The sequence below is a fragment of the Colius striatus genome, chromosome 7, assembly GCF_028858725.1.
Source record: "Colius striatus isolate bColStr4 chromosome 7, bColStr4.1.hap1, whole genome shotgun sequence".
Classification (NCBI taxonomy): Eukaryota; Metazoa; Chordata; class Aves; order Coliiformes; family Coliidae; genus Colius; species Colius striatus.
Window position 1 is genome coordinate 3,920,266 of NC_084765.1, and position 22,260 is coordinate 3,942,525.

Consider the following 22,260-nt stretch of genomic DNA (forward strand, 5'->3'; position numbering starts at 1 on the left):
ACAGAAAGCTGAAGGTTAGCCCACAAGTCATTTCTTCACTGGTTCATCAGCTCTATATGTGCTCCTCTCAATCACAGGGGACACCAGAGAGGGGAAGGGATTTCTCTCTGAAGTGAGAGACAGCTTGGTCAGGTCAGATCTAAATATGTTGTTTCTAAGTATTTGGATAGAAAATTGGAATCTCTTTCAATCTCTTTGTCTTGTTGCAGGTATCTGTGAGAACAGTTTGGATGGTCTGGTGTTCGAATCACTGATCCCAAAGCCTATCCTGCAGCGTTACGTCTCTCTCCTGATGGAACACAGGCGGATTATCTTATCTGGGCCCAGTGGCACTGGTAAAACGTACCTGGCAAACCGTCTGTCTGAGTACATGGTCCTCAGAGAGGGCAGGGAGCTGGCTGATGGCATTATTGCAACCTTCAATGTGGACCATAAATCCAGTAAGGTGAGGAAAGGGAAATCATCCTTGCACAATTAATGCTGCCTTAGATAAAAAATGAGAGACTCCCTCCTTTATTAATCCATCAAAAGCTGATTTTAAACTTCTCTTTCTTTTTAAAGCCTTACGTTAATCTTGAAGGAAAGAATATCTAAGGGTTTCAGAACTACAGATTCCCCTGGTGATGTGGCCTGAAATAGCATACTTCCAGATGTATATTTAAACACCTAAAGGTGTCATGATTTTCAAGTGGATAGGAGCATGAGAATCACTGAGGAAGTTAAAACACCTGCATAAAATTCCCAGCAGCTTCAGCAGTCTCTGTTGCATGTGGGCATTACTCCAAAAACCCTCAAATGCATCTCTAGGCTGTCTAGAGATTCTGCAGCTGCAAGTATCAGCAGTTACAATCTGCATATGATGGGTTTGGAGTGATTGTTGTGCAGACACAGTCCTGCACCAGTAAGGCATGTCTCTGCTTTTTTATGTGCTGCTGGTTTTGCTGAATATACCTTTAGTGAGGGTCTAGATTAAAGAAAGGGAGATGGGGGGTGGGGGGGAGGAAAGTTGTATATTTGATGGCCTGAGGCACATTTTCCGTTGGGGGAAAGGGATAGTCAAAACTGTGGTTGTAGGCCACTGGTATAATTTGAGATGTGCTGTGGAAGAAATGCTTTAAAGCTCCTGAGAGCATTTCAGCCACACCCAGCAGCAGCTCCACAAGCTCAACCTCCTTTCACAGCATTACTGAAGGCATCCAAGTTTGGCCTCTGTCGAGGGATGCTTTATTCCAAATTAGTTTTATGGGCTACATTTCAGTAGAAACAGAGTCACAGAGAAGCACCAAACCTAGCTGGAATACAAAGTTTGGGTGCGTGTGTAGAGAGCCAAACAAGATCCTGAAAAGCACAATTCAGGCCTTTGAGTATCAGATTAGGACAGCACAAATGAAAAAACACAAACCAAACAATAACCTCTCTTTAAGCCCTTATCTCTCAGAGCATTTCTGATACACTCTTTGAATCTGCAGTGTAACCTACAAAAGAGAAGGAAAAACGTATTCTTCTGTTCTCATGGACAACATGTGCATTTGTAAGATGTCAAGACTCTTTTGCTTTAGTCTTTCTGACAAAGACAGAAGTTTATTTATCTTAACTGGATTTTGAAGGAATGTGATGAAAACTCCCTTTTCTTTACCTGTGCGTTGCAGGAACTCCGCCAATACCTGTCCAACCTTGCAGACCAGTGTAACAGTGAAAACAACGCTGTGGATATGCCTCTTGTCATCATTTTGGATAATTTGCATCATGTTAGCTCCCTGGGAGAGATCTTTAATGGACTTCTAAACTGCAAGTACCACAAATGGTAAAGAAATGATATCAGAATACATTCTAAACTTCAGTGCTGTGGTCAGACTACTCCCATTGCAAAATGCGATCACCAAACTGAATTCTAGATTAATTTGGTGAAGTGGACTGAGATGGACAGACCATCCATATTATGGGCAGCACTTCAGAGGGCTTTTTCTTCATAAAATGATCAGCTTCTCTGAAATGAGTAACAAGAAAGTAGTAGGGGGTTCGGGTAGTTTGCATTCATTTCATAAAATGAATCTTTGGTGCTAAAGGCCCATTTTTAGTGAAAGCTCCTGCTTCCAGATTTCTGTTCGGCTTTCATGCAGTCACAGAATGGTAGTGGTTGGATGGGACTCTTAGAGTTGATCTAATCCAGCTCCCCTGCTAAAGCAGGCTCACCTAGATCAGGTCACACAGGAACACGTCCGCGTGGGTTTTGAAAACCTCCAGAGAAGGAGCCTCCACACCCTCCCTGGGCAGCCTGGGCCAGGGCTCCCTCATCTGAACAGTAAAAGAAGCCAGATTCTCAGTAGAGAATCCAGTTACAAGTAACTGCAAAAACCTTCTTTTGACAAAAGAACTTTGAGTAACCTGTTTTAATCTTGAGATCTTTCTAAAAAGTTGGGGTTTATTTAATTTGCGTGATTCTGTTGTTGTTTTTTTAATAGCCCTTATATTATTGGCACAATGAACCAAGCCACCTCCTCAACACCTAACCTTCAACTTCACCACAATTTCAGGTACTGTTTATTCATGTTTCTCATTTCTGTTTGTGGGCTGGCAAAGGAGTAATGGCTGCTGAGTCAGCTGAAATTGCTGTTATCAACTGAAACAGCAAGCTGAAAGAGAAACACCACTCGCTGGTAGTTGCTGCCCTAACATGTGCAGCTTTGTTATGATGCTGTTATGAAAGTAACTGCAGTTCATAAAAGTTCTCCTTTTCAGAGGATTGTTATTTGATCCTGTAAGAAAGTTTAAACACATAACAAGCAAAGCAGATACTGACTGACAAATAAGCTGAAACAAGAGGAATTGTTTCATCTAGTGAACTAGCTCATCATTCCAAGGAGATTTTTGCTAAGAAGCATATGTGTCTGAGACAGCCCTTTTTGATCCCCGTGATAATCTGGAAGCAGTAAGATAAATTTAGTCTAGAATAACTAAATTCAGTAGCATGGAAGAGAAACAATGGACATTTCTGTTGTTCTGCCATAGATGGGTGCTATGTGCTAACCACACTGAGCCAGTCAAAGGCTTCCTTGGCCGTTTCCTGAGAAGAAAACTAATTGAAACCGAGATCAGTGGCAGGATGAGAAATGCAGAGCTGGTTAAAATTATTGATTGGATTCCCAAGGTCTGGCAACATCTGAACAAATTCTTGGAGGCTCACAGCTCCTCTGATGTTACTATTGGTAAGTACTCTGCTGGTATACCCAAGCATATGTAAATACCTGTGTCTTATTTCCTTGTATAACAAGTGCATCTGTGTACATTTCCTTGTGCTAACTCAGGTAAAAAAAAACACAGACTCATAGAATCATTTTGGTTGGAAAAGGTTATTGAGTCCAGGCACAACAAAGATTTCTTCAAGACTTTACTTTTAGATGGTACAAGCAAACATTTTTCCCCCCGTTTTCTAGGGAGGAAAAAAAGACTTCTTTCAAAGTCTTGGATACAAACTGTGTTATGAAATCTGATGAATTGTTCTCACCTTAGTTTTTCAAGTTGTTTTGGAGGATTCTTTCGGTGAGGAAGAGCAATTCACCAAATAGCTACATAGGTTTTCTCCAGAGAACTGGAAGTTGTTTGATCCAGTTTTGATGCATATCATGGGTGTGATTGGACTGTAATATCTGAGTTTTCCTTTCCAGGTCCACGCCTCTTCCTCTCCTGTCCAATAGATGTAGATGGTTCTAGAGTTTGGTTTACTGACTTGTGGAACTACTCCATCATCCCATATCTTCTGGAGGCAGTTAGAGAAGGGCTACAGGTGAGCATGCAAAAGTGAAAGATCATGGGTCTTGAATGGTATCTACTCAAAAGGTAACACAGCTTCAGAGGAAGCATTTTCTGTAGATACAATTTCACACACTGAATACCTGCATGTCTGTGAAAATACAGCCTAAATTGTCACTAATTTCAGGCCGAATTATTCTCTTAAAATGGTTTTGGAATATGAAGTGGAAGCACTAAAATCCAGGTTAGGTATTTTTTTTTTAATGATGATGCCAAACTAGTGACATTTTCAGTGGAGGAAGTTAGAATCCTAAATATCTTTCAAGAATCTGTTCCAGAGGCACACCTGAAAATTGCACCGTGCAACTGAGGAACGTGTTTGTGGTCACTGGCTTAGTTATGCAGAACTTTCCTTTCCAAAACAAATCTTTCAACAGAGTAGGAACATATTCATGAATGACAGGATCAGTATCAGTGATAATTAACTGCTGAGTCTACAGGATTAATTTTTTAGTAAATTCCTTCCTAATTGTTTTAGAGGCCATGGTGAAATCACAGAATCACACAATCACACAATGTTAGGGCTTGGAAGGGACCTTTAGAGATGATCTAGTCCGACCCCCCTGCTAAAGCAGCTCCACCTAGATTAGGTCACATGGGAACGCATCCAGGTGGGTTTTGAAACCCTCCAAAGAAGGAGCCTCCACACCCTCCTTGGGCAGCCTGGGCCAGGGCTCCCTCACCTCAACAGTGAATAAGTGGAACTTTTTGTGTTCCAACTTCTCTTCATTACCCCATGTCCTGTCACTAGATACAGCAGAAGAAAGCGCTGCCCCAACCTCATGACACCCATTGTTTAGATAAGATGTCACCTCAGTCTCCTTTTCTCCGTATTAAACAGCCCCAGTTCGCACAGCCTTTCCTCATAACGAAGATGCTCCAGTCCCCTGATCATCTTGGTGGCCCTGCGCTGGACTCTCTCCAGAAGTTCTGTGTCCCTCTTGAGCTGAGGAGCCCAGAACTGGACACAGGACTCCAGATGAGGCCTCACCAGGGCAGAGTAGAGGGGCAGCAGAAGCTCCCTTGACCTGCTGGCCACACTCTTCTTGATGCATCCCAGGCTGCCATTGGCCTTCTTGGCCACGAGGGCACATTGCTGGCTCTTGCTTAGCTTATTATCAATCAGGACTCCCAGGTCTCTCTCTGCAGAGCTGCTCTTCAGCAGTTCAACCCCCAGCCTGTCCTGGTGCGCGGGGTTGTTCCTTCCCAGATGCAGGATTCTGCACTTGTCCTTGTTGAACCTCAGGAGGTTCCTCTCTGCCCACCTCTCAAGCTGGTCGAGATCCTGCTGAATGGCAGCACAGCCTCTGGTGAATCAGCCAGTCCTCCCAGTTTGGTGTCATCAGCCAACTTGCTGAGGGTATACTCTGTCCCCTCATCCAGGTCATTGAAAACGTTGAACAAGACTGGCTCCAGAACACATCACTCCATCACAGGTTACCTGTACTTAGTAACTGGCAGCAATTTGAATAGTTTTTTAAACACTGCTATGCAATTCCCAGCATCTGTATGATTATAAAGCTCGTTGGAGTCAGGAGGAGGGATCAACAGAGGATTGCTGTAGACTCACCATGCAACTAAGGAAAAAAAGAAGGGCTTTTTTATTCCTTGGTCCTCTGCTCACAGAATAGAATTGAGAGCAGACAACTTAAAAGACGGTTTTGGAGATAGAGTAATCAAATACCAGTAAATGCTGACTGTTGCATACATGAAAGCTAAACCCGAGATCACACATAGAGATAGAAAAAGGTGCATCACGGTGAGAGTCTGGAAGATTGAAAAAGAACTAAAGGTGGATGGAAAATAGGAAGTTGTGGCAATATATTGGAAGCTTGTGTTGTAGTAAGAAGACAAGTGCCATTTTGAGTGCATAAGTTATATATACATCTGACAGCAGATTATTGTGAATTGTGTTGTGGAACAGTTCTCTGTTCTGCTGCAGCTTAAGGCTCACCACTGCAGTGTCTGTCAGGATGCTTTGCCATTAAGACATGTGAAAATGAAAGAGTCAAAGGTTTCTTTTGGAAAATATGGTCCAGTTAACAACCACTTCAGGTTTCATTTGCTATCTACACAGTTGTAGTAATTAACAAGCTAATACTTGAAAAGTATATTTCAGTTGGGCTGCTTTCTGTCCCCCACACCCACAAAGGCTCCTCCGAGAGCACATCTTCTGTCTTGAAGCTGCTTGCCAGAAAAGAAGGGTGGACTCTTGATTTCACTCTGATCTCTGTGGATCTAAACTGAACTATTTTTATGTTTCTGTTTCTCATTTAAAGTACTATTTTGGGTCAAAGACAAGCAAGCCAAATGAACCTTGACAATAATCGCTCCCATTGGAGATGAGGTTTTTTGTTCTTCAAAACAGAGATGCGGAAATTAGAGGGTTGTATAAAACCCCAGTTCTTCCTGCTTGGTGTATCGATACAAAATGCAGCACCAGCAAAAAAGAGGAACCAGCTTTCCTGTGGCTTCCTGCCACTGTCACTTATGTGTGGCAGTCCTTCCAGTCCTTTCTCGTTGGTGCTTTGTGAAGCAACCTGTTCAATCCTTGCCCACTTAATTGCAACCTGGAAAATGTACATGTGAAAGAGATGGCCAGATCTGGTTGCTGTGGAAGGGAATAGTCACACAGTCTGTGTTGAGCTGCAGAGATGTGCTGATTTAATGTATTGAAATGGGAATTTTACTTACTGGATAATTTTCAGAAATGAGCTAAGATGCACACAGACCTTCTAAGGTAGCAAAGACGTGAAAAAATAGAAAATCCTCCCCATTTAGCATGTATTGTTGTAAATGTAAAAACACAGTTTAAAATAGGAGACCTGCTTGAGGACATTTGGCTGAGATAATCCGATAGCGCAGCTGAGGATGAGGGGAGAGGCAGCACCATCTGCTGGCACTGCTCCTCTGTGCTGGCACTCCCAGCAGAATGAGGCAGATGTTGGAATCCAGAGCAGTTTCATACTTTGTACAAAACAGCCAAGAAACGGTGGTATCTGTCAGAGAGCTGTTTCTGTGTTAGACCACTGCTTTCCCCTCTCTGCACTGTGAAGAAGAGTTCTCTTAATTCAGAATGAAGATGAAGGACATTTAAGCTGAGATTTGTAAAGCAGAAGTAAAAGTTTTCAAGTCACTTCAAGTTGTAGTTATGCTTTTCAGAAGTCATGTGGCATTAAAAGCATTAAAAGTAATTTGTTACTGACTAAGGCAAACTGGACTGAATACAAGGGGAATATGTTGTGATTCAGTGAGCACAGTCTGTTTGAAACAGAAAACAGGAACGTGACCGTAGCCAAATCCTGCTAGGGCTTTTTCTTGGTTGAATACAAAGAAATTCCCCTGGCTTGAAAACCTTTTGCTGTGACATCCATCATTTATTGCCTGATGACAGGTCTCACGTTTCCTCCCACACATTCCTCCGGCGGCGGTTCCCCGATAAGGCAGCTGCTGGTGCCATCCGGGTGTCAGCGCCAGTGGCCTCTTTTGTCTGTTGACTTTATTTAACTTCATTAACTGAGGTTACTCTCAGGTCTCCCTTTCTTCAGCTGGTGCCAACAGAAAGGCACTGCAGCCTCAGAGGAGAGGGATGGCCTCTTCCCAATCAGTTGCCATTAAAAATAGCTAAAACTTTGTATGTCATTAGCGTAAGGGAAATCTCATTCGTTGTGTTTTCTGCAGCCCAAGGCTCACAGCCCATTTGTTTGAGTTGGTTAGGCACTGAATGACATGGTGGACTAATGGGAATGTTGGACGTGTTTTTATGCTTTTCCAGTTGTATGGGAGGAGAGCACCCTGGGAAGATCCTGCCAAATGGGTGATGGACACCTACCCTTGGGCAGCCACCCCCCAGCACCACGAGTGGCCTCCTCTGCTGCAGCTGCGGCCTGAAGACGTGGGCTTTGATGGCTACTCCATGTCACGGGAAGGCTCAACCAGCAAACAAGTTCCAGTGAGTGATGCCGAAGGAGATCCTTTGGTAAGGTCTTGGTCGTGAAACTGCAGAAGTGCTTTGTTTCCCTTGTTTCTAGGGGTTAGAAGGAGTAAAAAGTAAAGAACAGTTGAGGAGTGTTTAATGAGAAGGCAGTGTTTCTGGGGAGGTCATCAGGTCAGCTCAGGGAATGCATTCTTCTGGAAAGCCTGTACAGTTTGGCAAGAAACAGTGGCAGGAGCTTTTCTCAGACTCATTTGTTGAGGATGTTTTGAGGATTTTTTGGACCAGTGACTTGGAATGTGTGTAAATAAACTCAGTGTCTACACTGTGGAGTTAAATATGTGGCCTTGTTACACGTACTCGAACTAACACAGTGGAACCATTTCATTTAGCCAGTTTTGCCACAATCACAAAATAAGCTTCTTGCTTTCCCTCAGGTGCCTTTTAGGTCTGTGTTCCTTACACCAAATGAAAATCTAGATTTCCAGGGAATGTGTGAACTGATAGTCTCCATGGCTAGTGTCTAGTTTATGAGTCAGAAATACCAGGCAGGCATACAGGGAGACACGAACACATATTTGTATTGAATGTATCAATTGAGCTTGAAAATAAGGCTAAATATGCATTTTCTTCCAGTGGGAAAGTCATTGAAACTGCTGTACCCTGAAGCTGTTTGGTTGAGGTGTACATTTTTCTGTACAGATGGGAGGTTTAGAACATGTGTTATACTTTTCACTAGCTCACATGTACATACACAAATATCAAGCTAGACATTGGGGCATTTGGATCTGCCTCTTTCAACTGATCTGTCTATTTCTATGGGTTAGAGGAAGAGAGAGACACAATGCTTGCAAGATCCTGTTGAGTACAGCTGTGGACTAATCCCTTCAGTCTTCTGATTTTCACCATTGCTGGAAGAACATTATCTCTTTCTTTTCAGGCACTCTGTTAATTACCCCGCTCATCCCTTCCTTCGTTACCCACTGACAAAGTGAACGCCACTGTGTCTTTGATACAGAGTTGATATTTTCTTAACCTTAGAATACAAGTAACTGTGAAATTCTGTGCCTTTCAGATGAACATGCTAATGAGACTACAAGAAGCAGCCAACTACTCAAGTCCCCAGAGTTACGACAGCGACTCTAACAGCAACAGCCATCACGATGACATCCTCGACTCGTCTCTGGAGTCGACGTTGTGATTTTCCTCAGACAGAAATAGGTTGTTTCCATGATTGCTTTCCCACTTGGCAAGAACCCTGATCACAGATGCATGAAAAGAACACGATCCTGGGCTGGGCTGGGGTCTCAGTATTAGAGCTGCAAGAACAAGACACTTGGAGTCAGTCTTGAACCTGGGTGCAGGCAACCCAAGCAACCTTTATATTGTTTTCTTTTGAAAATGATGAGAACTGCACTATTCCTTTGTTTTCATCTGTTTAGTTGCTGTAAGCTCTCATGCCTAAGATACTGAAGATGTTAAAAATAATCATCATTACTAAAGTTGAAGGGTTAAGGGGGGGAAACTTCACAGCTATGAAGCGAACAGCTTTATGCCATGTACTGTCTAGGAGAGGGGAGAGGAAATTTTTGCCTATGCTGCTTCTGACCAAACACATTTAGGTGAGGGCTGGACTTTTACCACTCAGCTTTGCAGATTAAACTCAACTTCGTATAGTTCTGGTGCTATAACAGTATCGCTTGCCTTGGTAATAATACTCCATAAAGGCAAAGCTGCAAAACAGGGAAGTTTGAATAAATATTTAAAAAGAAAATGTTTAAAAATCAAAAAAAAAAAAAAGAGAGAGAAAAAAGAAAAGAAAAAGCACTGCTCTCCTTGCCAGTCTGAGACCTTGGCTTGCTTTCAGTGTGTGTTTATAAAGAGATATATATAAATAGGAATATATAAGAATATATATACAGTCTGAACAAATCAGGTTTTTTCCAAACACTGTGTAACAATCAATCCTGCTACAAGTGAAAGATCAGGTAGCCCTTTGCTAGTCAGGGCCTGATTCTCTTCCCACTCCCATCCATGTAACCCACTCCTTGGCTGACTTCAGTGGCATTACACCCGTTGTAGTTACACCGTGGGGAGGGAGTTTCTCTCCTCCTCCTCCGCAGAAGTCAGCGAAAGGGCTGTGCCTCGCCAAGTCCTACAGCTCCAAAGGATCTTTGGCAGTGCCAGGGGTGTTGTGAGCCCTGTACACAGAGATGAGCGACACCTCTGAAGAGGAATTAATCGAGACTTGTCCGTTTTTAATCCTTGCCATGAAATGTTACAGCTGTTTCCTAAAAACTTTGGGTTTTGTTCAGAGGTTTCGTTCCGATCAGCACAACCATAAATGGGTCAATGAACACTCAGCTCTGTGACAGTTCCAGTGCTACTCTGATGACGACATTTACTTCTGTGGTTTTTCTTTTTCATCAAAGAAGTGAATAAGTTAGTGTTTTAGCAGTATTCAGGTCTAAGGGAAAAGGAGGGAAGGTGCCACACCTTTTGATTTGAGCTGGGCCATGCTTTTGACTTTTGGCAGAGCTGTGAACCTGGGTTTATTTCTCCTCCTCTCTGAACGCACACACCTACACTATCAGTGTTAAGGCTTGTACTTCTGTTGGGGAACAAGAACACCTCCCAAAGAATTGCACTTTCCTTTTGGTGGAAGCAGACGTTCACCGTCACCACAACGTCAGCTGTACCTCAGCAAAAACAGCACTCCTCAATGCTGATCTGTACTAGCCTTCCCAGCTATCTTTTGGTGCTGACTTTTAAAGCGATGCCTTATTTTGTACTAATTGTGTTTGATTAAATTAGTGCTGTATATTATGGAATTTTATTTAAAGAAACAGGGCTAAAGTCATCTCTTGGAATATCATAAGTTGCTGTGAATACTGTTTGTATGAGATACTAGAATTTGTTTAAATGTGACAAAAAAAAGGAGGGAAATGCGTTAACTTTTCAGGTTCATATCAATCTGCAGCTAATAAATCACTGAAGAGCTGTTTTATCCATGCAGGGGGAAAGAAGAAAAAAAGCTTCTCAACTCTAATAAATGCTGTCATTGATAGATTACAGGAATATGATGGTTTTTCGAGACACAGAAAACTTCTAACAACCACTTTTTTTAAGAGCTTGTGGGTTTAAAGTCAAACAACAGACAAGTTCGTGCTTCTGTGACGCAGCTTGAGAGGATCGTTTTGTTATACCTCATGACTTTCTGTACCATAACTGTACTTTGTCTTATTGAGCTGGTCTTGAACCTGCTCCTGTTACAACTTGTAAGTGCTGATGACTCTTTTTTTCTTTTTTATTTTCTAAGAAAAATACTGTAAAAGAAAAAAAATTAAATATTTTAATGACTGGGGAGGGGGGAAAAAGAGTTTGGTGTTGTTACTGTTTTAACCTTACGAACTCTACTTCATTGATTTCACTGAATTAAGTACCTGAGGTTACTCAGCCAACGTTCCTAATCCAGTCCTTGATACTGTAAAGAATGGGATAAATCTGTATGGAATCAAACACATAAGCATGCTGGTATGATGAGTTTGAGAGAAGTCGAGTTTTTTTTTCCAGTAGTCTTGACAATTCTGCTTCCCAGCACTGACTTGAGCTGCTACTACTGTGAATTTTGGTACCTAATCCCCCAACTGAATCCATGCAAATAAAAGCATGTGCCTGTTAAATATCCAGTTGCAGGGCTAGGGCTTTAAATGGACTTAATATCCTAGAAGACATCTCAGTTAACCTTTGACTGAGTGCTGAGACGTGTTTAAAATAGTGTTTTGTTTGTGGGGAACGGGGTATTTAATTTTTTTCCCTCATTTTTAATCCTGTGCCTAAGCTCAGGAAGGAATTTCTGTTATCTGTTGGGGTTTTTTTTATTGACACTAGCTTGGATTACAGTGAGAGAGGCAATTTTGAGTAGGGTAGGCATTCTTAGCACCACGATATTCCGTGTCTTTCTCTGCAACTTCGGGAAGCAGGGTTACCTGTTGTGCACACGTCTTAGTTCTTATCAAGACTTTTCATAGATTTAGGTCTTTTCTTTAAGTGAGTTCATTCTGATTTAAGACTTTTTCAAAACACCTCCTTTGGGTTTTTTGGGCCTTTTTTTTTCCCTTACAAAGTTGGCTTCTTAAAAAACAAGAAAGAAATCCCAAGATTCTATGCAACATTCATGCCGAGTTATAGATTGAAAGTATAAACCATTTTCTTTCAGAACTGTCAAGAATGATAATGGGCCATAAATGAGATGTGGTTTGTTCGGGGAAGGGGGGAGGGAGAGGGGATCGATTAGCCTTTTTGTACATTTTGGAAGCAACAAACTGATATTTCATTGTTGATGCTTAACTTCGATATTACGTGTATGAAATCTCGTCTAAATGTGGCAGTTTTCTTTCAAGGGGGAAAAAAGAAAACACAACAAAAACCAAGCAAAAAAATCTTTCTTTGTCGATATTAAATGGAAGGTTGCTGTTTTGATCTAGTCGTTTCCAGTGGAACAGTTTATGAAATATGTTCTATAAGATGTACATTTTTTCATTGTAACATAGAAATGTAAATATCTGATTAAAAGTGCTGCATTTTGATGAATTTTTTCTAGCCATTTTTAAAGAGAAAAACTAGGAATTGAGTATTTTGTGTACGTTTATGATGTTTTCCATTTGCCCCTCTCCCTATTTAATTTTCAGTTCTCATTTAGGATTGGAATTTGTGAATGGTCTGTTTGAGATCATACTTCCCCTTTCTCACCCTCCCCGTTTCTCCCCCTTCCCCACCCCCTGTGTCATGGAGAATAAAGCTGATGATTGTACCAGTCTTAAATTATTCATGATTCAATAAAATTGATGCTTATTTATTCAGATTTGTGGCTTAGCAGAACTTTTTATCCCTTCTTAATCAACATTTTCAACATCCAGGGAGGTTGTGGAGTCTCCTTCCTTGGAGGTCTTCAAGACCTGCCTGGACACATTTCTATGCGACCTGATCTAGGTGAACCTGCCTCTGCAGGGGATTGGACTAGGTGATCTCTAAAGGTCCCTTCTAGCCCCTGCCATTCTGTGATTCTGGTTCACTTCTTGGTTTTATTTGCTCTTTGTGAAGAGATGCCAACAGCCCTTACCCACATCCAGAAGGAGATTTAGTGGGGAGTCTACACCAATATGGTTCTGTCCCGTAGCTGGTGCTTACACACAGCATCCATCAAGATCTGCTCAAGACAAGGCTGGTCTACCCATTTAGAGTGTTTGCATAAAGAGCTCAGTCAGTCAATGCATGGTCAGTGGGCTGCATGTACCCTGATACCACTTGATCCCAGCTTCTTTTTCCAGAGCAGTCACAGGGTTGCAGTGTCTGTTAGGCTTACTCTGAAAACTTGGTGCACTTCATAAAATCATACAATGGTTTGTGTTGGAAAGGACTTTTAGAGGTCATCTAGTCCAACCCTCCTGCCATAAGCAGGGACATCTTCATCAGGTTGCTCAGAGCCCAGTCCAGCCTGATCTTGAATGTTTCCAGGGATGGGGCATCTGCAACCTTTCAGGGCAATCAACACATTTCTCACATTATTACCATTTTCCCTTTATCCAATAAATGTACATTGGTCAGTAAAAACATGTAGGACTCTTAGTTTCTTTCAAATTAATACTCTGACTAGGGGGAGTGAAAGTACTCTTTTTTTTTTTTCAGAAAGACTACATCCAAAAACCTCTGCACTGAAAGTGTGAGGGAAAAGTCTCAACAGTACATTTTTTTTGCCCTGGAGACTGTTTTCTATTCTTATTTCTGATTTTTTTTGTCAGTTCCTCAGAGTTATCTTGTTCTCTGCTCACTGGTTTGAACGATTAAAGTTGGTAGGATGGATTCACCTGTATCAAAGGAAAAGTTTTGAAAGAGAAGACATTCTGATGAAAAGTGGTGATCTGTATTCACATTTACTTGATCTAAAAACAGTCTTCACTTTTCTTCTAGTAATGCAGGAGTGAAAACTGTGACTTGGAGCTGAACTTGCATGGTGTGGGTTTCATCTGTCCCTCCACAGCACTTTTCCAGAGGCAGAATAGTTTTGGACATGCTTGAGCAGGTTTTTCCATGTTCTGTAAACTTCCTTTGATTCATAGAATTGCGTGGTTTAGAATTGACCCTGGAAAACACTCCAGCCCTGATCTTGGACAGTGTTTGAATCAATATTGGACTGACACCAAAATGCTTAATATCTCTCAGGGACTCTTCTGTCCTATTTTGGCTACCCCGTCCCTTCCCCATGTTCCTATTCTCTGCTTTCTGCAGACTGTCTTGTACTCTCATGTCTTTTTTTCACCTTTACCTCATCTTCTCTTTAACCTTTATTGCCCTGCTTTTCTGTTTCCAACATCCTGTCTCATTTTATAACCTTCCTGAATCCACCTCCTCATTTCTCAATGCCACAGAAGTTGCTGTTTCTACAATGGAAAGGGAAATTCTTTGGAGTCATTTTATGAACTCAGCCTACAGCCTGTAACATGTACTTGCACCCTTTGCTTTCCACAGACCTTTTCCATGGGTATCTGGAAGCAGTCACCTCAAGAACCAGAGAGAAAACACTTTTCTGATACCCTTCAGGCTTCCATCCTCTCTTCTGCACTTTGTGACCTGCTTTTACCACTTCACTGATGCTGGTGACTCTGACATTAATCTCTATGTTAGGTGTGCTAATCAAGGACTTAAGGCATGGAAACACTCACTCTTCATTGTTTTCTAGCTTTCAATGTGGAAAGTTGATGTTTTCCCTACCTCATGGTTTATAGCCTCCACTTGCCACAGGTAAGGGCCAGGTGAAGTTGCTTTTCATAGCACCTGGTTGCAGTTTGCCCACAGATCCTGTAAGCCCACAGTCATTTGCTGGAGCTTTCCTGAAGTTCTTCAAAAGAGGTACTATTTTAAATTGTTGGGAGTTTGGCTCAGCTGTGGCTTTCTCAAGCTCCACAATACTGAAATGTGGGGTGACTAGGGAGGGGTTTTTTTACTTACTGTTGTTAGGAAAGACAATATTTCATACAGATAGGATAAACATGCTTTCCCGTGTGTGCTGTTAAAACTGTGGCTTGCTAGATGAGTTCTACACTCGCGGATGTGTCTTTTTCATGGTTATGTAGCTGTAGACGGTGCCAGTTGCTGTTTAATGTGCATTCTTGTGATGTTTTGGGTATGGTTGAGAGAGATGCTGCTTTTTTGGAAAACTTCTTTGAAAAAAAAGAAAAGGAAAACAAAACTAAGCCAAAAAAAAAACCCAAACAAAAAGGGCATAAAGCTCTGTGGGATTTGGGCTTGCTGTTTAACTGTCTTTGTGTTTTGTGGGATAAATACTGCAGGTACCTTACCCAGTCTCTGCCTCATCTCAAGGGTGTGGTATCAATTGCTAGTGTCTGTAAGGTGTCTGAGGGGTAGAAGATGATTAGCGATCCTGTGTTCTGGTTTAGATGTGTCCAATTACCTAATTGTAAAGTAGCTAAAGTCCTGGAAGGGACTTCCTAAGGAGGTGGTCAATGTCCCATACTTGTTTAGGACCGTTTGGACAATGTTCTTTAACAACACGCTTGAATTTTTGGTCAGCCCTGAAGTGGTCAGGTAGTCAGACTAGATGATCATTGTAGGTCCTTTCCAACTGCAGTCTTTTCTGTCTTTGGAACCTTTCCTCATGGCTGTAGCAGCATATTCAAATGAAGCATACAGAGACAGTTGGGTTCAGGTGATGATTGTGGCATTTATTTCTCTTGTTTTGGCAAGTTATGAGTGGTGGGTATTAGTCAGAGTTTGGGGAGCAGAAAGTAATGTAACTTCATAATGAAATCTCTGTTTCAGCAGAACTCTGTTACCTGTATGCAAAGCAGAAAACATTGATGTTTCTGTGGTGTGTATCTAAAAGTATATGCAAGTAGTTACGGATTTACCTTGCACTGTAGAAGTGATCCTGGACTGCACTGAAGGCTGAGTTGTTGTTTTAAATCCCTCTGGTTTATTCTGTTTTTCTGCCTCATGAGAATATTGTGATTACATGCTCTCAGTTTACAAATTGTAATATCTTAGGAGAGTGGTGCAGAGCAAATGTCCACACCTTGACCTACCTGAGCAATAACTGCAAGGAAAGAGGAGAGGGAGAAGGGCTTTGAAGAGGAGCACAGGGTAACAACAGCAGAAATTAGTAACCAAATGATTAAACTTAAACTTGGAAATCTACCTCTTTTTTTATTCCACAATCATTTATTTTATCATATATACATATTTAAAGTCTGTACATGGTAAAATACAAAATAAAAGTGTTTCTTTATAAGTTACACAGTTAAACAGCTACATTTGTCTGTAGTTTAGCTGCCAATTAAAAAACAAAAAGAAGAGAAACCTTTTTCAGCCATTGTTATATTCACTCACAATAACCTTGGTATAAAACATCCATACAGAGTAAGTGTACAAAATAGTGTACAGTTCATATAAGCTGTGCAAAGACAGCAAAGTTCAGTCAAAAATCAAAGAGGCATATCCATCTTCCTCTGTCCACGTCATGGATAGCAAAAGCAAAGTGGCAAATAAGGACGTGGGCAAAAAGCTGGGTTAGACTGTGCTTCCAGTAGGATAGTGATGCATAAATTAAAGTGAGAAACATATAAATAAAGGTCTCCATTACACAAGGCACACTGAGATTATACCTTAGAAGTCATTCCAGGGATTTCAATGGTTCTCTTGAACCAGTACTGTGTTGTTTGGGGTGATGAGGGAGGTCTGTGTCCCTCAGTAAAGTTACTTTGCTTTTGGAGGAAAGGGTTGCTGGATCAGACTAGTCTCCGGGGTTCTGAAATCGTAACAGTAGCTGGAAATTCACTTGAAAGGCAGTGAACAGAACTGCAGCATCTGTTTTGCTGGGGTGTTTGCTTCTTATCTGGAGGAAAAAAAAAGTTTCCCTCTCAATAGGCTGTGTTTTCCTCCCTGCTATGAAGCCAGGAGCTGCCTGTTGCCCTTAGGAGCGGGTAGCTAATTCAGCAAATGTTGATGGTTAAGCAGAAAGAGTTATGAAAAGGTGAGTAGATGCTATGACTATGGGAATGTCCACAGGGGGCAAAAAAACCCCAAAGAATACCCTATCAGCAGAAAGTCTTGCAGCTATGAGATAAAGAACCTGCACTTGTGGACTTTGTGGATACGTGGACTTTGGGGTGGGACATCACCTCTTCAATTTATAGCACTCTGTTTTATTTACATCTTTGCAATGTCCCCGTGTGATGGCAGGGGCAGGCAGGGTGATCTAAGAGACGGTTATCTCCTCCTCTTCCTCTTCCCCTTCATCATCCTCTTCCTCTGAGTCTGAGAAGTCTGAAGGTTTGCTGGGGCTGCTAGAATGGGATGGAGAAGGAGACATCTGGGAGTCCAGTCTGTCCCTCAAGTGTAGATGTTCTGGAGTCTGGTGGTAGGTTAAGTGATGTCGGGGGCTGGGTGGGCACACAGGGGGTATTTCTTCCTCTTCCTCCTCTCCTGAACATTTCTTGCCTACATCACTGAGGTCTGGATGAGGATTAAACTTGGTGGGTAGGGTTTGTTCTCTGCAGCCACCAGAAGAGAGGAGCTCTCGCTCTTTGGAGTTCCTCCACTTCATTCTCCTGTTCTGGAACCAGATCTTCACCTGGAGGGCAAAGCAATACAGAAATTAAATGGCTTGGTAAAACAGGAACCAGGAAAGGTCTTTTGGTTGCGCCCTCGAAATGCTGCTCATGCCTGTACTGAAGCCAACAGGAGCCACCAAACTTGGCCTTTAGAGACCCGAGGAGAGGGATCGGGGCAATAAGACCATGGTCTGTCCGGTCCTGCTCACCCAGCTGGGAATTGTGCCACTTTCTTGGCCCTGTTGATGCTCATGGCCCTGTAACTTGCCTTAGGCTTTCTCCCAGTTGTCAGTGGTCCCGTCTGCTCCTGTCCCAGTTTCCTTCCCTGCCCTCCAGTTGCCCTCAGGAGTGAGGGGCCCAGTGCCTCATGCCCCCTCTGCCCTCCCCACTCCTCTCCCCTTCTCACCTGCGAGTCTTTGAGGCCCAGCTTGGCCGCCAACTTCTTCCTGTCGGGTTTGCTGATGTACTTCTGCTTCTGGAACATCTTCTCGAGAGCCTTGCGCTGCACGTCGGAGAAGACGGCGCGGCGCAGCATGCCCCGGCGGGGCTTGCCACGGGCGGCCAGCGGCCAGGAGAAGGTGCCAGGGATGGGGACCACGGTGGAGGCAGCTGCGGGAGGGGTGACAGTGCTGAGATGAGTGGGACTGGCCCCGCCTCCCATCACCCCCTCCTTGTCCTTCGGGTGGGCACCCATCAACCTGGGGCCCGTGAAAAGGAGCTTGAGGCTTAACTAAGCGTCGCCCTTTGAGGCAGCGATCACTGGGATTAGATCTATCAACTCAAACGTGTAAAATGGATCAATAGTGGCCGGTTTTGTTGAGAGATTCAAAGGTCTCTGGCCTGAAAAGGCAAAGCGAGGCGCAGGGGCTAAGATAGAGGTATAATAAAAAAGCTTTCCCTCCAGCTCAGAAGCATTTGATTATTTTTTTTCAGATGCTTTTATCATTTCAGGCGCTTTCTTATGCTTGAGATGAAAATGAGGACTTTTCTGATTCGAACAAAACCGCTTCTCTTCAGATGCAGTTTTGATCAATCAGTATTCATCTTTTTATATTAATCTCTTCTCCCCCCCACCTCCGAAGTTGGAGAATTCAATCCGAAGACATGAAAAGTAACGGCTAATTAGCACATTGCCTGGTTCCCAATGGCATTGGTATGATAAAAAGGGCAGAGTTTCGCCTTAAAAAAAAAAGGGGGGGGGGCGAGGGGGGAGGGAGGGAGAACCTCCCCAAGAGAGACAGAGATGCTAATGAAGCGTGAATGGTAATTGTGTAGTAATGAACTAACAGAAAAAGACTGAGGACAAGCAGCTAACGCCATATATTATTGGAACAAAAGAGATTTACACTTTTAAACTAAACACAACGGCATGCCAGGCTCCTCGGGAGAATACTGATGGCACAATCGTCTCTTTCCCCAAATCATTTTCATTAAATGGACATGAAAAGCTATTTATAAAGCTCAAGTTGTTTTTGTTAGGCTATTCACATGCTGGAGAAAGGAAGCAAATTCCATTATCCGGAGGATGAATGGAAGAGCTTGGGTTATTTTTTTTTCCTCTCTCCCTTTCCCTGTTTTCTTTTTAATTTAATAGCCTGTTTGTGTAATTGGATTTTTTTTTAACGTTCTCTCAGCACCGTAATACTTCAGTGCTGTAAGAATCGCACGCCCATAGCTTCCTTTCTCGCTGAAACCATGTCGTTTGAATGCCACTAGAAGCGATGGAAGTAAGACACCCAAGGTGTGAGAGAGGGGAGGGTTAGTACGCGGTGTCGGAGGAGGAGGGCAGTCGAGCCGTGCCGGGCCGTGCCGGCGGTACTCTCGATATACGCCTGTAGAGTCCAGGAAAGATGAAGGAGTAGAGGAGGGAAAGGACACGACAGCACCAGAGCGGCTTTGCGGGGGGCTGGCGGGCGCGGAGCGCACCTTGCGCGGGCGCGGAGCGCGCGGCGGCGGGAGCTGACCGCTCCGCTCGTGGTGCTGAAAGCGGCGGCGGGTGGTGGCAGGGGGGCGGGTGCCGCCGGGGGAGGAGCGGGTTGGGGACGGACCCGCCTCGCCTCGGGACCGTGACAATCCCGGCTAATTTGCGGATCAGCGGGGGTAGCGGGCAGGGAATGTCAGGCAGTCACTGCCTGTGCTAAATCGGGCATCAAATTGGCGCGACTGATGCTTGAATGTTGTACTCCCTCCAACCTCTGAACTAGAGCGTAACCCCCCCTCCTCCCCCCGCGGGGGGGAGCACACGGAGAAATATTACCGCGCTGTGCCTGGAAAGGGTCCGCCCGGAGGGGGAGAGAGAGAGACTTTGAAAAACCTACCTGGGAAATAGGACGATCTGATAAAGGGCTGGAAGGATCCTTCAAAGTACGGAAAGGAGAAAGTCTTTGGAGGGACGCTCTGAAGCAACGCAGGGGAAGTTTCTAGTCAATAAATAAAATGAAGTTAAGCAGAGGGTTACCATCGGTTGGACTCGACCGATGGCACGGTTTGTCTCTGTCGCTTGGTCCGAGGACCCATGCGATACTTTGCCCCCAGATTGAGCTCGGGACCAGAAGAGCGGCACTCTGGCTGGGACGATTTTGCCAGCAAAGCGGCACTCGGGAGGGCAGAGTCGAGACAGAAGACCCGTCTGCGGGACCCCTCTGCGCCCCTGCCTGCTTCTCCCGCCCGTCCTGTGGCGAGCGGGACCAGCCGCCTGCCAGCGCTCCCCTCGCCCCTCAAAACCAGCTGTGCTGGAGCGCTCTGCAGCACGGTAATAGGTCCTCCCTCCCCGTCCTAACCCGTCTCCCTCCTTTCCCCACGCCCCCGCCGCCCCTGTCCTGCAGGCGGTGGGTCCCGGAGCCCCGGACCGGCCCGGGGGGGATGGGGGGATGGAGGGTGTCCAGGAGCGGGCCGCTTACCGGCGCGGGGGGCGGAGGAGAGGATGGCGTTGACTCCAAACTTCAGGAAAGTGGAGTCGCTGCTGGAAGTCGGTGGCGAACAGATCCTCCGGGAGCCGGCGGCGTTGGTGGAGCCCGTGAGCTCCGGCGTCCCCGAGTCCGTCCTGGCCGCCGAGGTTGGCGGGGACATGCTGGGCGGAGGGGCAGTCCTGGGCAGGTAACTGGTAGGTCTGCTGATCCGGATCAAATCTTCCACCAGGAAGCTGGAATGGCTGGAAAAAGCCGACTGCAGCGACTGAGGCAAGGTGAGGGTGGGAGTCGGGCGCAGGAGGCTGGGGTAGACGGCCGGCGGGGCGATGAGGCTGGGGAACATCATCACAGGGGCCGTCCGCCGAGCAGGGCCGGGGCAGCTCGTTTGTTTGTTTGTTTGCTTTTGCTTTTGTTTTCTGCTTGGCAAACTTCGTTTCGTAAAGATCCAGCTAGCAAGCCTGGCGGGGTTCTCTCTGCCCCTTCCTCCTGGCCGATGGGTTTTATAGTGGTCAGCCCCGCTGAGGCTCTTTCAAAAGTGACAGCCCCAACAATGGGGTTCAACAAAGTTCTCCACTTGAGCTTCATTCAGGGCGAGCTCCGGGCTCCTCCATTGGTCCGGGGCTGCAATTTATGATTGGATTAGACTTCATAAGCAACCGGGGCACAATGGCCCCGCCACAAAGAAAGTGTAGTCATCAATTTTGCATATTGACCGCCTCTTTGGAATACAGCGCTCCAAAGGCTCCCAGCAGGGTTTTGTTCAGAGGCAACACACACAGGCTAATTAAATGCCTATTTAAAAGTTTCGAATGACATCTTGCCTCGTAGAAAGGGAATTATTTAAAGAAAGCACTAAATTTATTTGCCGCTCCCCTGCTGGGTTTAGGAAATAAATCAATAAATATTCATATAAACTTATCTGAGGGCTCTCAGAAAAGCACGAGTTTTGTGGAATGGAAAATACAAATTAGAAAGCGTCGGACTAAGCTCTGTTGAGGGGCGCGGGGCGGGGGTGGGGGGGTAGCTCGGACAGTGGATCCCTTCGTGGTTTCAGAACGTTTTGCCCCCTGCTATTAGTATTCAGCAAAATTTGTGCGTGTAGTTGGGGTTATTTTTCTATCTGCACTTCAAAGGTCCGAGGTACAGAGAATTCGCGGTGTTAACATCTACTTTCGAGATCCTGGCTTCGCGAGAGTGTAATGTGCACGTGTGCTCAGGTGAGAGGCTTGCCCGTTATCGGACCGATATGTGAGCCTTGATATAGCCCATAATAACGTTGTTCTGAGAAAAAACCGATCGCTGAACATAGAGAAGATCTGAGCAGCTTTGTGGGAGCACAGCAGCTCCCCCAGGTTCCCTGTTAGTCCTCTTCAGCTCGTCTATGTTGAAAATGGTGGGATTCACTATCCTCCGACCTTGAAAACGAGGACAAGGTTGTAGCATTTGGGTCCTTTGGGCTAAAGGAATCTGAGCTGGTCTCGGGTTTACGGATATCAGTGTCTCGAAGTCCTCCCGAAGCCGCCAAACCCACCTGAGCCCGCGGTGCTGCCGCCGGGAACCCGGATTCCCCTCCTGCGGAGCGAAGGACAAACGGCATCGTCTAACGGAAAAGTACAAAACGGGCAGTTTCTGGCAAACAAGTTTTTTTTTTTCTAGTGGTAAATATGGAAACGGGTGCCGAAGCAATTAATTTTCTTTGGAGACGGATGCTGAAAGCAACTATTGAGAGCGGTTTTACCTGTTTTCTCTGTTAAAGACTCTAACAGATGTGTTAAATGTCGTATGTTTTAAAAGCACCCTATTCAGCCCTTTGGTGTGGCTGAACCTTTGCAAGCAGAAGTGTGCAGCTCAACCATGCAGCCTTTATCCTATTAACCATGAACTAACTGTCACCTTCAGCTGTTTTCCCTTTTTACTTTTTAACACAAAGCTTTCTCAAAAATCTTATTAACCAGCTTTATTTCTCTCGATGGTTTTT

General features: G+C 44.4%; 2 protein-coding genes across 3 annotated transcripts in view; one reads left to right on the forward strand and one right to left on the reverse strand.

Moving 5' to 3' along the window:
* Positions 1–12,586, forward strand: part of NAV2 (neuron navigator 2) — a 384,880-nt gene extending 372,294 nt beyond the window's left edge. For both annotated transcript variants that reach the window (XM_061999098.1, XM_061999097.1), the window contains exons 30-36: positions 210–445; positions 1,650–1,804; positions 2,463–2,534; positions 3,010–3,206; positions 3,666–3,784; positions 7,586–7,789; positions 8,820–12,586. In XM_061999098.1, the coding sequence (XP_061855082.1) occupies positions 210–445; positions 1,650–1,804; positions 2,463–2,534; positions 3,010–3,206; positions 3,666–3,784; positions 7,586–7,789; positions 8,820–8,945 (1,109 nt within the window). In that variant the 3' untranslated portion in view covers positions 8,946–12,586. The remainder of the gene's footprint in view (positions 1–209; positions 446–1,649; positions 1,805–2,462; positions 2,535–3,009; positions 3,207–3,665; positions 3,785–7,585; positions 7,790–8,819) is intronic.
* A 4,432-nt stretch (positions 12,587–17,018) lies between these two features.
* Positions 17,019–20,628, reverse strand: DBX1 (developing brain homeobox 1). Its single transcript, XM_062000519.1, has 4 exons — positions 20,274–20,628; positions 19,692–19,793; positions 17,780–17,982; positions 17,019–17,393 (listed from the first exon to the last, which is right to left on the reverse strand). The coding sequence occupies exons 1-4, from the start codon at positions 20,626–20,628 to the stop codon at positions 17,019–17,021; spliced, it is 1,035 nt and encodes a 344-aa protein (XP_061856503.1).
* Positions 20,629–22,260: the final 1,632 nt, after the last annotated feature.